Below are 12,963 nucleotides of genomic sequence, written 5' to 3'. Positions count from 1 at the left end.
CCGCGACCCAAGCCAAAGGCAGGCACTTAACCTTCTGAGCCATCCAGGCGCCCCGAGTCCAGGGTTTATATGCAATCTCTGTAGTCTTGTTCTCTTTTCAGACAGGCTTCTTTAATAGCTTGCTCCTCGTTCTGCACTTATGTTGAATTTCCACAAATTCATTTAGGGCCTGTAGTGTCCCACTGAGGGAACATCCCCTTACCTAGACGTTTGCATAGTGAACCCTGATGTCTAGGAATAAAGATCCTTGTAAAACCATAGAAAGGAAATCTTCATTTATGAAATTGAAAAATATATTCTGTTGATGACTCACTAGCGTGTCAGCCCTCACCATGTTGCAGTGTATCTGAACCATCGTCTTCAGTATTGTATAGGAGGAGAACAGCAGAAAAGCCAAGATTAGGGTGGTTAAGTAGCCCCTGAAATTAACTAAGGGAGTTGCTGTGTCAAACGCAGTCCCTGAGCTGGTTATCGCCACCCCTCCAATCATTTCTCGTTAAACAAGAGCTGGATCTGAGAAAGCCAGCCTGGAAATCTACATTCTCTGATTGCTTAGATCAGATGGACGTCAGTTTATTGGCCCTGTCCAGGAGCTACAAATGAAATGTCACCCTACACAGATCCCCCCCACAAGCCCCCTACCCCCACCACTTTGCCCTCCTCAGAGCTTAAATTCCTCTTCTGAGCTCATTTCCTGGCTGGAATTTACCCCCATTCTGGAGCCACCTAGGGAGAATTCAAGTTGTAAACTGCCCGTGGTAGGTCATTGAGGACTCAGCTTCAGTCTTGAACTAGCCCCACCTTACCCCCCCATTCCCGACCCCCAGCCCTTTCCCTTAAATATTTATTCATTCATTCGTTCATTTTAGAGCGAGAGCTTGCATAAGTGGGGGGAGGGACAGAGGGAGAGCAGCAGACACCCCAGGAGTGCAGCTTAACCCCAGGATCCTGAAAGCATGACCTGAACCAAAATCAAAAGTTGGATACTTCACTGACTATGCCACCCAGGAGCCCCTGGTGCCCTCTTTTTAAATGCCCAGCTCAGAGGGTGCCTGGTACTGTTCTGGGTGCTGGGGACCTAGTAGCAGAGGAAACAGGGCTCCAGCTCTGATGGTGCTTCTGGGTTGCGTTGAAGCCAGGAAGGCAAGTAGCAAAGGAAGAAAGGGAAGATAATTTCAGATTAGTAAGGGCAGGCTGGGGAGGCCTTGGGGAACGGGGAAAGTAGAGGATAATGGTCAGGGAGGAAGGAGGCGTCTCCAGGAGTTGGCATCTGAAATGAGACCAGATAGGAGGAGGCCACCTGTGGTGTCAGGGAGGAGGAGTGAGGGTGTGTGGAGGCTCTGTAGAGCCTATGTGAGGCATTAGGAGAAGCCAGTGCTTTGGGAGCATGGGGAATCATAGTGAGGGAGTGCGGAGTGGGAAGCAGCAGCAGAGTGACAGGAGAGGTAGGACCTGGCAGGTCATCCTAAGGAGTTTGGATTTTACCCAAGTAAAAATCCTGATGTCAGAAGATCCCTACTCTTGACCAGTTGGTGGTACCATTGCCACCCAGTGTAAATGCACTTGGACTACAATTTGGGACTTCCCTGTTTCTGAGAAATGTGCCCAAGACCTCTGATTTCTACTTATGAGAAAGAACCACCTTTCAGTGGCTGGACAGATCCCGAAGACAGAGTACCTTAATCAAAACCAGCGGGAATCCGCGAAGGCGAGGTGTTCTTATGTGCTGTGAGGCCCCGCGCGAGGCCCTGTCGTAGAGCAGGTCAGCACCCAGGGGGCCACTTCAGTGGAGAGAATGGCATTCCGGAACTTGCAGACCATGTTGGGTTCAGAACATTGTGGGTCCAGTAAGAAGAGAAGAGGAGAACGGGGGAGTAGGGCAGGAGTGACACTGGAGGATAGGCTGCGGCAAGAGTGTGGGTTGGGAACATGCGCTGGGGGCGTCCCCTGCATATCAGGTGTTCTGCTAATGAGCTGAGGAGGCTGGGCATGCGCACGGGGCTCACATCTGATGCTTCAGGCAGAGCAGCTTCCTGCTGCTCCCCTTTGCCAGAAATGCCCATACACCGCTAGGAGGGACAGCCTCGTTCAGCTTTCAGGGAGTTCTTCCCAACTGGCTGGCCATGGCGGACCAAGTGGAGAGCCCTGTGGTGGGACCGTAGCACAAGTTCCTACGTGCTCTTGTCCAGGTGTTAATATCTTCCCAGCCTACTTCTGGGCGTCTCCTGGGCGCACCCTCTGACCTTCCCTTCACGCGGTCTCAAGTGGTGACCAGGAAGACGCGGGCCTCCAGCATTGCTCAGGTGATGGATTTAAAGGTGGAAAATTTGACCACTTTTTCTCTTTCTCCTGTTAAGATTTTACGGCCAAAGTGAAGACGGAGATGAGTTTAATAATTCAATCCGCCAGCTCTTTCTCGCTTTCAATATGCTCATGGACAGGCCCTTGGAGGAAGCCGTCAAGATAAAGGTCAGCAGGGTATCAGCGTGGGCGTCCCTTTTCTTGCTGTCTCTGAGCGTGTTCTGTGACAACATAGAACTGGACGCGGTGGGAGAGAAGCAAAGTGAATCAGATTCGTGGAAGGCCTCTGAATTTTAGTATGACTTACTGAAAGCAAAGGGAGAAACCCGTGTCTTAACTTTAATGTCCTTTTGTATTCTCAAATGGCAATTTGCCCCAGACAGACTGTCCTTTTAGACATCCTGTGATGTCTGTGAATTCAGCCAGTCGATCCCAGTGTCACAGGCAACAGGTTTTTATCCTAAGTTCCCCATTCTTCCCAGAAGCCCAAAGTCGCCCTCATGTTCATCATTACCGATTTTTTCATGGAAAATATGCCATCTCTGGGGATTCAGATCTGTACTTCATTACTTATTCCTTGTTCTTGATGGCCACCTTGTGAGGGAGATGTCAAGATCTTAACGACCTCCTTAGATAGACGAATTCCAAACAAACAGTACCTGTTGGTAATGAAGAAAAAGAAAAGCCGTGCCCTCTGACCTTTCAGGAAAACATTTTAGGCATCACCTTTAGCAACACTGATGAGCTCTCCTCTCTAGGGCGAGAGCGTCTGTGTCCAGTTCCCTACGTGGATGCAAGCCTTTTCCTGGGATTAAGTAACACATTCTGTGTTCGTCCTGCTTGGCAACTGAATTTGCCTTTCTGTGTTGTTCTGACAGGGAGCAGCTCTGAAGTACCTTCCTAGCATCATTAACGACGTCAAACTTGTGTTTGATCCCGTGGAGCTCAGGTAAACAGCAAAGCGAGTTCGCGGACTTTTACAAAGAAGCTGCCCCTGCCTGGAGCCTGGGCTGCTGCACATTCTGTTAGTCTTCCAACCCGTATTAACGGAACCCCTGCTGGGGCTCCATTTCTGCGGAAAATATAAAAGGAGACACAAAGCCTGCCCCTGAGTGAGGTTTGCCCTTTTCGCTGGAGAATCGAGGCACAGACAGGAAATTAACTCCAGAAGAACATACATAACGATCTGCTTCCAGCCCTCTACCCAAGTCCCTGGGGCCGGGCAAAGAGGCGGTGAGCGACAGCGGGTGGAGTTAGCCAGGAAAGGGTCCTGCAGGGGAGGAGCGTTCAGGCGGGTCCGCACAGCCGGGATGGACATGACCGTGCTTCGCCCGAGTTCAAACAGAGGCAGCTCTGAGACTGAGAGCTAACAGCACGCATGGAGCACAGTCTTCACCTCGAGGGGCAGACTCTCAGGCTGCCTGGGGGAGATTTCCAGGGAAAACTCTCAATGCCCGGATCTCGGAGTCGAGGGGAGCTGCGTAATGGTCCCTTCAGTGGGACAGAAAGAAAATAACTAACCTCTGGGATCTCTTGCAGCGTGCTCTTCTGCAAGTTCATTCAGAGCATCCCTGACAACCAGTTAGTTCGCCAGAAACTGAACTGCATGACCAAGATAGTGGAGAGCAATCTTTTCCGGCAGTCGGGTACGTCCTCACCAAAAACTACCACTTGCCGAAATTCCAGTCTTGGTGGCTTCTCCAGCCAGAACTTGCTTGCTTTTTAAAAAAAATGTCAATAATGACCTTGCCAGTAGCTGGTTGGGACTTAGGGATCTCCCAAGAAACGGGTTTTAAGGAGCAGACAGAGTCAGTTTAGTATTTCCAAGAGGATCCGAGACATTTTTTTTTTTTTAAATGAGGACAATCCAGTCTTTCAGTAATTAGAGAACTTTGTCCTCCAAATGGCACACCTCAGCAGGCAAACAGGAAAGACGGTTCTTTTCAACAAATGTGTCATCTTCGACCTGTATTTGTTGCATAACCTGAAAAGCCAGGGAAGAGCTGTGCAGGGCTGTGCTATCCTCCCGTACTCTCTGTGCCCCGCCCCCCCGGCTCAGGAGAGCAGATGTGTGTATCTTTTCTTAACTTCCATGCTCGGTCATATCACATGAAGCACTGAAAATGGGCCACAGTGGTCGTATTTACACCACAGAAATTGGCAAACGCTCTAAGTCACAGGTTTTGGAGGGGCCTCGGGGCTTTATGGGGGAGCCAGAGGGCGTGGAGGAGAGAAAACTCTAACATGGATGAAGTGCTCTTCGTTTTGTGACTAGGGGCAAGCATACAGCCACCACGTCTAAATCACTGTGCTCTTGTCCCCAAGCTGATATGGGAAAGAGGTCTGATAACTGGTCTTTCCCCAATAAACCCAAGACTTGCCAGAGAGGGGCTGCTCTGGGAAGTTGTTTTGGGTCTACCAGAGGGTGAGGGGCTTCCAGAAGGTGACCCCATGTTGCGTGTATTGCCTCTGGAAGGTCACCAGGCACCAGCAAGACTCCTCAGAAATAGGGAAAAGTGAGCAGGTTGTTGGTGCCAGGCCTCCTGGCCTTGCCCGGGCTGGTTATGTAACTTTGGACGCACCAGGAACCTTTTCTAAGTCTTAGCCTCCATTTCCACGGAAGGGAAAATTTGAACTGGATCACATCAGTCGCCTCTTTTGGCTCTGAAATATTCTGACCCTGTGAATTTTTGCTTAGAAATTCCAGTTGTTACAAGGACACTGTTGGAGGTATGTACAAAGCTAGTGAATGGTCTTAAGTAGAAACCTAATATTACTAGACATCTTTATACGCTATGATATATCTGCCTCTAAGCATGCAGAAAGGATAGGGGAGATGATAAAAATGGGCTGTTTGAGCACAAAAGCTAGCAGACACTGTGTGTTCCAATTAGAGGAAGTATTCTCACTGTTAACAGTCATTTCCATTAGCGTCCAGAACATCTGACCTCATCGTAATAATGTCTTCTAATATCGAGGGTCCCAGAAGGAGGACATCATAGAAAGATAAGCCCTTATTTTGTGAAGCTCATATGCCTGCCAAAACATCATAATGTCCTTGAAACACTTCACAATGTCCTAGGAAGGCTCACTCAGTATTCATACGAATTTTAGAGTCCATTCTCTCCATTTGGTGGAAGCTTTCAAACATTTTTTACAAGTGTGACTTGCTTAATTTATTCCTTTTGTAGGACTTTGCCTCTGGCTGTCAAGTTGGCTTTTTTTTTTTTTTTTTTTTTTTAAGCTAAAGACATTGTTGAATACTTGAAACCTTTTTGTTTATGTGCCTGTGATGGGTGTAATTTTCTGAGCTTTTAAAATCAAGTAACAAGGCTGAAGTTCCATGTCTAGGCTGCTGTGCTCCCACTGGGTGGAGCTCAGAGGTCAGCTGTGGTATCAGGCAGAGGGAGAGTTGCAGGCAGAAGCGGGGCACCTGGGGGCCGGTGAGGGGCTGGGTGCTGCAGCTGGTGAGCTGGGTGCACTTTCTCCCCCAGAGTGCAGAGATGTGCTGCTGCCGCTGCTGATAGACCAGCTCAGCGGCCAGTTAGATGACAACTCCAGCAAGCCCGACCATGAGGCCAGCTCGCAGCTTCTGAGCAACATCCTGGAAGTGCTGGACAGGAAGGATGTGGTGAGTTGAATTGTCACCCCATGCAGACCACAGTGCACACGGGTCCCTCTGCCTCAGGCAAGAATGACTTCAGGGCCTTCCTTGTCTCAGGGCTTGGCCCCAGCGGTTTAGAACCTGGGTCCTGGGGGCTGGTTTTGAGCTGATCAGAGAGGCTTCTGCTTGCCAGAGCCTGCTCTGCAAATCTAGGTCCAGGAGAGGTCCGTGGGCTGCTAGTACCTGCGGTGGGCTGCTTTTCCTGGCTCATCCACGGTGGAGATCCTGAGGGGGCTTTGAAGAACCAGAGGACTGTTTAGATTTTTTATGCAGAAACCTTGGCCCTCTTTTGCCACTGGTGCTGAGAGGACTGTTGTAGATGTGCCTGAGCTTCTGAGATGCTTTCATTTTTATACTCTTTCTGACACCAATCCTTCCTTTTGGAGCCTGGTGGAAATGATGTGTTTTCTCATCTCGCATCTTCTCCCTTACCTCCCATACTCTCCAAAACCCTAGGGCTTCATCTGCCTGGATTTACCTTGTTCTAGAGATTTCACAGCCCTTATCCTAGGCAGGGCCACTCTCAGGAGGCTGGAAAAGTTGGCAGAATGTGTTCAGTTGTGCACAAACCATACCTACTGCCCCCTACAATGGCTGCCTGGCACCAGTGTTCCCACAGAGCAAGGAGAACACTCTTGGCTTTGCCTAAGCCATTCTCTTACCAATATGTTTAGGCTCAGTTCTGCTAAAGGAGTTGAAGAACACTGTCCCTTTTCCCAAAATAGCTAAATTCTTAGCTCACCTTTCAAGGCCCACCCCAGTTTGGCCACAGCCTGCACACAGGCACGTCTGCATTTCTGCCAATTCACACCTCAGCTGTGGAGGTCCCGGAGAATGCCATTGCCTTTTCCACCTACCCCCACCCTTTCCCTGAGTCCCTGTAGCCCACCTTATAATTTGTGTTATTTATTGGGTATTTATTAAGTAAAGGTCATGTTCCCCTTCCTCTTTTTTTTTCTTAAGTGTGTTTCTAGAAACCAAATAAAATAATAAGTTTCCCCAAGGAACTTTATGACTGGGGATTTAATTCCTAACCAAGGATTCTACAACAGATAAATAAATGTAACCAATCATCTCATGATGATAAGAATATTTTTAAAAAGTAACTCTTATGACTCCATAATCAAAGTACTAAAATGAAACTCCAAGCTCTAGTTGGCAACAGTGTACTAGGGTCTTTGGTTTAGTCAAGGCTCCAATGTGTGTATATGATCCAGGGTTAATCTAAAACATGGGAATTGGGCCGTTTTCTTGGGCCAGTATTAGCATGTGTAGCTTTTATCCTTAGGCAAATCTGTATACGCCTTAGTTCCCCTTACCTAGCATGGAGGGATTGTTCTGGATGGCCTCTTAGGTCTCTTCCACTCTGATGCTACCTTGTTTTGTTTTTTAAAGACTTTATTTATTTATCTGAGAGAGAGAGCATGAGTGGGGTGTAGGGACAGAGGGCAAGGGAAAAGCAGTCGTTTACCTGACCAAGCCACCCAGGTGCCCCATGTTTTGTTTTTAATATAATGTATTTTAATATAAATTTTTAATATAAATTTGTTATATTCAATTTATATTTAAATGATATATATTGCTATATATGATATTAAAATAATATAATTTATATAGTATAACAAATATATTTAAGTTATAAATATATTTATATTTATAGAAATTTAATGTAAAATTACATTAGTTTATTATATTTATAAATATATAATCGTATGTTATTGAATATATATTTACATATAAGTAAAATATATAAATTTATATAATTTATATACAATTTATGTAAATTGTAAATAAAGTATATGATTATATATTTATATAAATTTATATATTTAAATCTGTTTAATATAAATTTAGCATAACATTTATAGTGTAAATATATTTATATATTATTAATATAAATAGATTTACTGTAATAGATTTATATTTATATTAAAATAAATCTATATTATAAATATAAAATTAAATTAATTAAATTTAAGGATTTATATTTAATACAAAAATTTTAATATAATATCTTTGCCCGCCTTCATACATGCAGAAGGACCCTTTGGAAATGACTTGAATGTATTTACATTTTATGCTGAAAGTAATTGGCTTGAGGAAGCTTTTTTTTTTTTGTCTTCCTAATAACGTTCCCTGTAATGAGCAGAAGCATTCAAGATTATTGATCTTGGAGCTTCTGTAAAATTAGTAAATTTGATAAATTTTTGGTGATGGTAATGATATGGCTTTATCCCCCACCAAAGCATTCTTAAATGTATAAACCAACCCTTTATGTCTTCCCCTATCCGCCTATTTCCTCTGTTAAAATTCCAGGCTCTGATTACTGACATGGATTCCTATGCCTTTTTTCAATAGTCCAGGATTCCTCTTTTCCCAAAGCTGTGTCTCCACACTGCCCACATTCTTCAAAGTCCAGCTGCTGTAAGTCCCTGCCTGAGGTCGCTCCTGGTCCAGTCCTGCCCAGAGTCCCCCACTCTGCCACTTCCGATTGTGCTCTCCTTCTATCCCGCTTAAGGTCCTTCTCGTTCGGTATCCTGAGTTGTGGTTCAGTTCACAGACACGTCTTGAACAGCGCCCACGCTCCGGGCGCTGAGATAGGTCTGAGTGCAGCACTGACCAAGAGAGGGAAGCACCTGCCGTCATGGAGCTGCCCTTCTAGGAGGATCCTGGGTTCTGCTCATTGACCTTCAAGCCCCAGCTCTCCAGCTGAGGTGAATCTTTGAAGGGCTCTGAGAGCATCTGATTCCGTTTCCTCCCTTCACCCCGGCCAGCGGGACTCACTCACCTAGCCAGGTCTGGGGTGTGGTCTCGTTATGGAATGAGGGTAAAATGCCTCAGTAGAGATGCAAGGTCTGTGGATCATGTTCCCTCAAAGAAATGGAAAGCACGTGAATGTATAATAAAAACGAAGAAGGAAAGAAGGGAGGCATGACAGGGAAGCTAACAATACTTGATATTATAATGAAACTATATATAGCAGTGATTTAGTTATTTGAACCATTAACCAGGAGTTTCAAAATATCTATCATGAAGCCAGAATGGATAGAAGCTTTGAAAGACAAGGTTGACTATTGCTAGCTTGGGGCCAAATGAGTATAACATCAAATCACAAGAAGGAGAGAAGGAGAAATAAAGAATATGTATTTGTGGGGTGCCTGGCTGGCTCAGTCAGTTAAGCCTCTGCCTTCAGCTCAGGTCATGATTCCGGGGTCCCGGGATCAAGCCCCACTTCAGGCTCCCTGTTTGGCGGGGAGCATGCTTCTGCCTCTCCATCTCCCTCTGTGCTCTCGCTCTCTCTTTCTCTCAAATAAATAAAATCTTAAAAAAACAAACAAACAAACAAAGAAGAATACGTATTTGTGAGGCACTATTTACTGTGTACACCAACCCAGCTAATTCCTGTAATGGAACCTTTTTTTTTTTTCCAGCTATGGAAATGGAGCCTCAACAAAGTTAAATAATTGCTCAGAGTGACACATGACAGAGTCAAAATATTAAATCCTGTGTTAGTCTTCTCGGGCTGCCAAAACAAAACACCCCAGCCTGGGCAGCTTAAACAACAGATATTTACTTCCCATGGTTCTGGCAGCTGCAAGTCCAAAGTCAGGGTGCCCATGTGGGCGGGTTCCTGGGTCCCCTCCTGGCCCAAAGATGGTTGCTGGCTCTCTGTCTTCACATGGCTTTTCCTCAGTCTGTGTGTGGAGAAGGAAAAAGCCAGCTCTCTGGTGTCTCTCCTTATATTATAAGGACACTAACTCTATAAGACCAGGGTCCTGCCTTCATGACCTAAAATCCATCTCTAAATATCATCACACAAGAAGTTAAAGGACCAGCATATGACTTTTGTGGGTTTTGAAAAATTAATATCTGTGTCCGGTGTGGGGCTTAAACTCAGAACCCTGAGATCAAGAGTCACATCAGCTGTGGGCGGCCCTGTGGGGCTGACTGAGCCAGTCAGGTGCCCCCAGCCTATGACTTTGAACACAAACATTCAATCAATAGCAATCTCCTTGAGTTGAATTTCTTGTATTTTTTTCGTCCTACACAGAATGTGGCAAGAACGTTGAATTTTTGCCTTTTCCTTCGTGCACATGCCTGTTTCTCCTGGGCCACCCCATGTGCTCAGCGTCAGGACTGACTTCTCATGCCAGGGGGGTCCTCCCAGAACTCCGCTGAATTGGTGGCCACAGTGAACTTGCAGTGAACACGGATGGTCTGGGTTACTAGGGAGACGTTCTCCCCGACATGCCCATGCTCTGTTTTTATATGCTAACCCTAATCATTTTTACCGATTCCCAAGTAACAGCATGTGTTCATCTGTGAACTTCCTTTCCCCTTTTTGGACAAGAGATTGCTTTTCAGGGAAGAGCCTAAATGAGGCTTAAGGAGAAAATTCACCTGTCCAAGGGTTTTTGAGGTAAAGTGAAGCTGAGTCAGAAGAAGTGGGTCAGTTCCCATGTTTCCCCCACAGGGCCCCACTGAGATGCACATCCAGCTGATAATGGAGCGGCTGCTGAGAAGGATCAACCGCACCGTGATTGGGATGAGCCGACAGTCTCCCCACATTGTGAGTATTGTGTCAGGGGACCCCGCGGCCACCACGGCTTCTCAGTGTCCCATCTGTCCACTCCATTGGGAGTCCTCTAGACCATTCCCACAGGCCCCCTCATCCCAGTTCACCGCCGGTGTCTGTGCTCTGTGCATCACAGCTGCCAGGGGCCATGAGCGGCCTCTAGAACTCTCCAGTCCTCCCCGATGAGTGACCTTGGCTCTAATCGCCTGCAGATCTTAATTCTAACGCTGATTTTTCTCTTGAGGGGAAATGCTCCCACAGGGTGGTGGGAGAGGTTAAGGGGGGGAGAGTTATTGGGGACCCTGTATACACAAAATATGCAGATCCATTCTTGAGGAACCTTTCTCCTACTGAAGATTAGACAAGCCTGTTGTAATATGTTCCAGCAGAACCTGAGACGTGTGGGGCCCCCCAGGTAGGCTAAGTTGGTATCCATTCAACCACATGCTCTTTTAATATTTGTTGACTATTTCATTTAAGAACAACATGAGCCTTTGTGAGCCGAAGATGATGGGTTGTGATGGCTGCATTTAGTCCTTCCTCTGTTGTCTCAAGTAATTGCGTTCTAATACACACTATGTGGTGTGCACGCTCAGTCTGGATCTACCCCAGTTAGAATGATAATGGGAAAACTATTAGAGCTCCTAGCTGTAGTGATGATGATAGTAGTAGTCAGTAGCTGGTTTGGGTTTGGGTTTTGTTGGTTTTTTTTCTAATCTGTCAGAAATTATTTTAAGCACTTATATTTCTTCCTTTTTTTAAAAAATAGATTTTATTTATTTGAGAAAGAGTGCCTGTGTGTGCTAGAGAGAGAGACCACATGTGGAAGCACAAGTAGGGGAGAGGGAGAAGCAGGATCCCTGCTGAGCAGGGATCCCAGGACCCTGGGATCATGACCTGAGCCGAAGGCAGACACTTAACCGGCTGAGCCACCTAGGCGGCCCCAGGGCTTTACATATCATGGAAGCCTCACACAGATCCCAGGAGGCAGTTCTTTCTTTGGCTGCATTTTTTAACTTAGGAAACTTGCAGAGAGAGGTTAGGAAACCTGTGTGAGGTTGCAAGACCACCAGGGGGTGAATTGAGGTTGGGGTCCCTGGAAGCCGGCTTTCTGCCTAGGCCGTGCATGGCAGCCGCCCCCACCCCAGGCAGCTTACCAGGTAATACTTTCCAACTATGCACTCCAGTCGTCAAGAGAGGAATTCTGATCAGTTCCATCTCCCCCCACATTGGATTTCCACTTCTGTGCTTGTAGATGGGTGCCCTGTGGTACTGTCCAGCCCTTTTGGCTCAAAAAACCCACAAATGTTTGAAAGAACTTATGATTAGCACATTTTTCAGTTTGCCCTGGCCTCTATCTCTCCGCCTCCTGGATGTCAAATTAGATGAAAAAGTATGTTTGCAACCAGAGGTAACTGTTGGAAAATCATGTTGCATCATTACTTACGATAGTTAAAAGCTATGATGTGATCTTAGAGGACAGAAGGAAAAGAACCACCTCAAATGGCGACAGTCAATGAAAGCCATTCATTTATTCAACAAAGAGTTGTTAAGAAACTACTGCAAGCCAGGCACTATTCCAGACACTGGAGGTAGATTAGTGAACAAAACAGAAATCACTACCTTAGCAAAGTTTATATACTAGCAATAACAATAACGAAAAATAAGAAGATACCAGGAAAGGGCAGACAGGGTGGGAGAACTACGAATTTAAATGAGGTGATTAAGAATGATTTTCATGAGAAGGGAAAATTTGGACAAAGACTTGGAGAAGAAAGAGGGATTAGTGTGGAGGGGTAGGGAGAGGCCTTTCTGGCAGAGGCAATGGCCAGGGCAGAAATGTCAAGATGTGCCTTGTAAGATTCACATGTGGTGACTGAGCTGATCCAAACAGGAATGTAGAGAATCACCCCCTGGGTTAAGACTCAAGGTGATCCAAAACATGAAAGGATTCAGATCTCACACTAAAGGTGTAGACACTAGATATACCCTTCGTTGTTACTGCCAACCCATTGCTGCCCAGGTTGAGAACTGTATTTAGGAAATGATAGATTGGTTTTCAGGTAGTACTTAACATATCTTAATTTAAATATACCTGTTCAGCCTCTTCTGGTAGTGAAATTGTTCCTTATCTTACAAGCTTCAGCCAACTCAAGAATGTTGGCTGTGTTTCTGAAGAGAAGGGTGGGCAGTTGAATGTGAAAGGAGCTGGATCCCTGTTGTGTTTCTGTTAAAATAAGATGATGGGAGTGGTTAATGCCTGAGATAACAGGGAGTGGTGGAGAGGCTGAGAGAAGCAAAGAACTCAGGAGTAAGATAAACCTAAGAAGGGAAAGGCAGACCAGGCAAAGATACAGTCACAGAGAGAAATATGCAAATAAGTGATTGAGTATAGATATATGTCTTAATATAGCTTATCCTT

At 45.9% G+C, this 12,963-nt stretch overlaps 1 protein-coding gene across 2 annotated transcripts in view; it reads left to right on the top strand.

Moving 5' to 3' along the window:
• Positions 1-12,963, top strand: part of DOCK5 (dedicator of cytokinesis 5) — a 214,033-nt gene that overhangs the window by 142,713 nt on the left and 58,357 nt on the right. For both annotated transcript variants that reach the window (XM_082729217.1, XM_082729216.1), the window contains exons 23-27: positions 2,358-2,469; positions 3,180-3,250; positions 3,841-3,947; positions 5,796-5,932; positions 10,440-10,535. In XM_082729217.1, coding sequence (XP_082585343.1) covers positions 2,358-2,469; positions 3,180-3,250; positions 3,841-3,947; positions 5,796-5,932; positions 10,440-10,535 — 523 coding nt within the window. The remainder of the gene's footprint in view (positions 1-2,357; positions 2,470-3,179; positions 3,251-3,840; positions 3,948-5,795; positions 5,933-10,439; positions 10,536-12,963) is intronic.

Source organism: Mustela nivalis, assembly GCF_964662115.1.
Source record: "Mustela nivalis genome assembly, chromosome: 4".
Classification (NCBI taxonomy): Eukaryota; Metazoa; Chordata; class Mammalia; order Carnivora; family Mustelidae; genus Mustela; species Mustela nivalis.
Note: the sequence above shows the minus strand (reverse complement) of the source record. Positions and strands in the feature narration are given on the sequence as shown.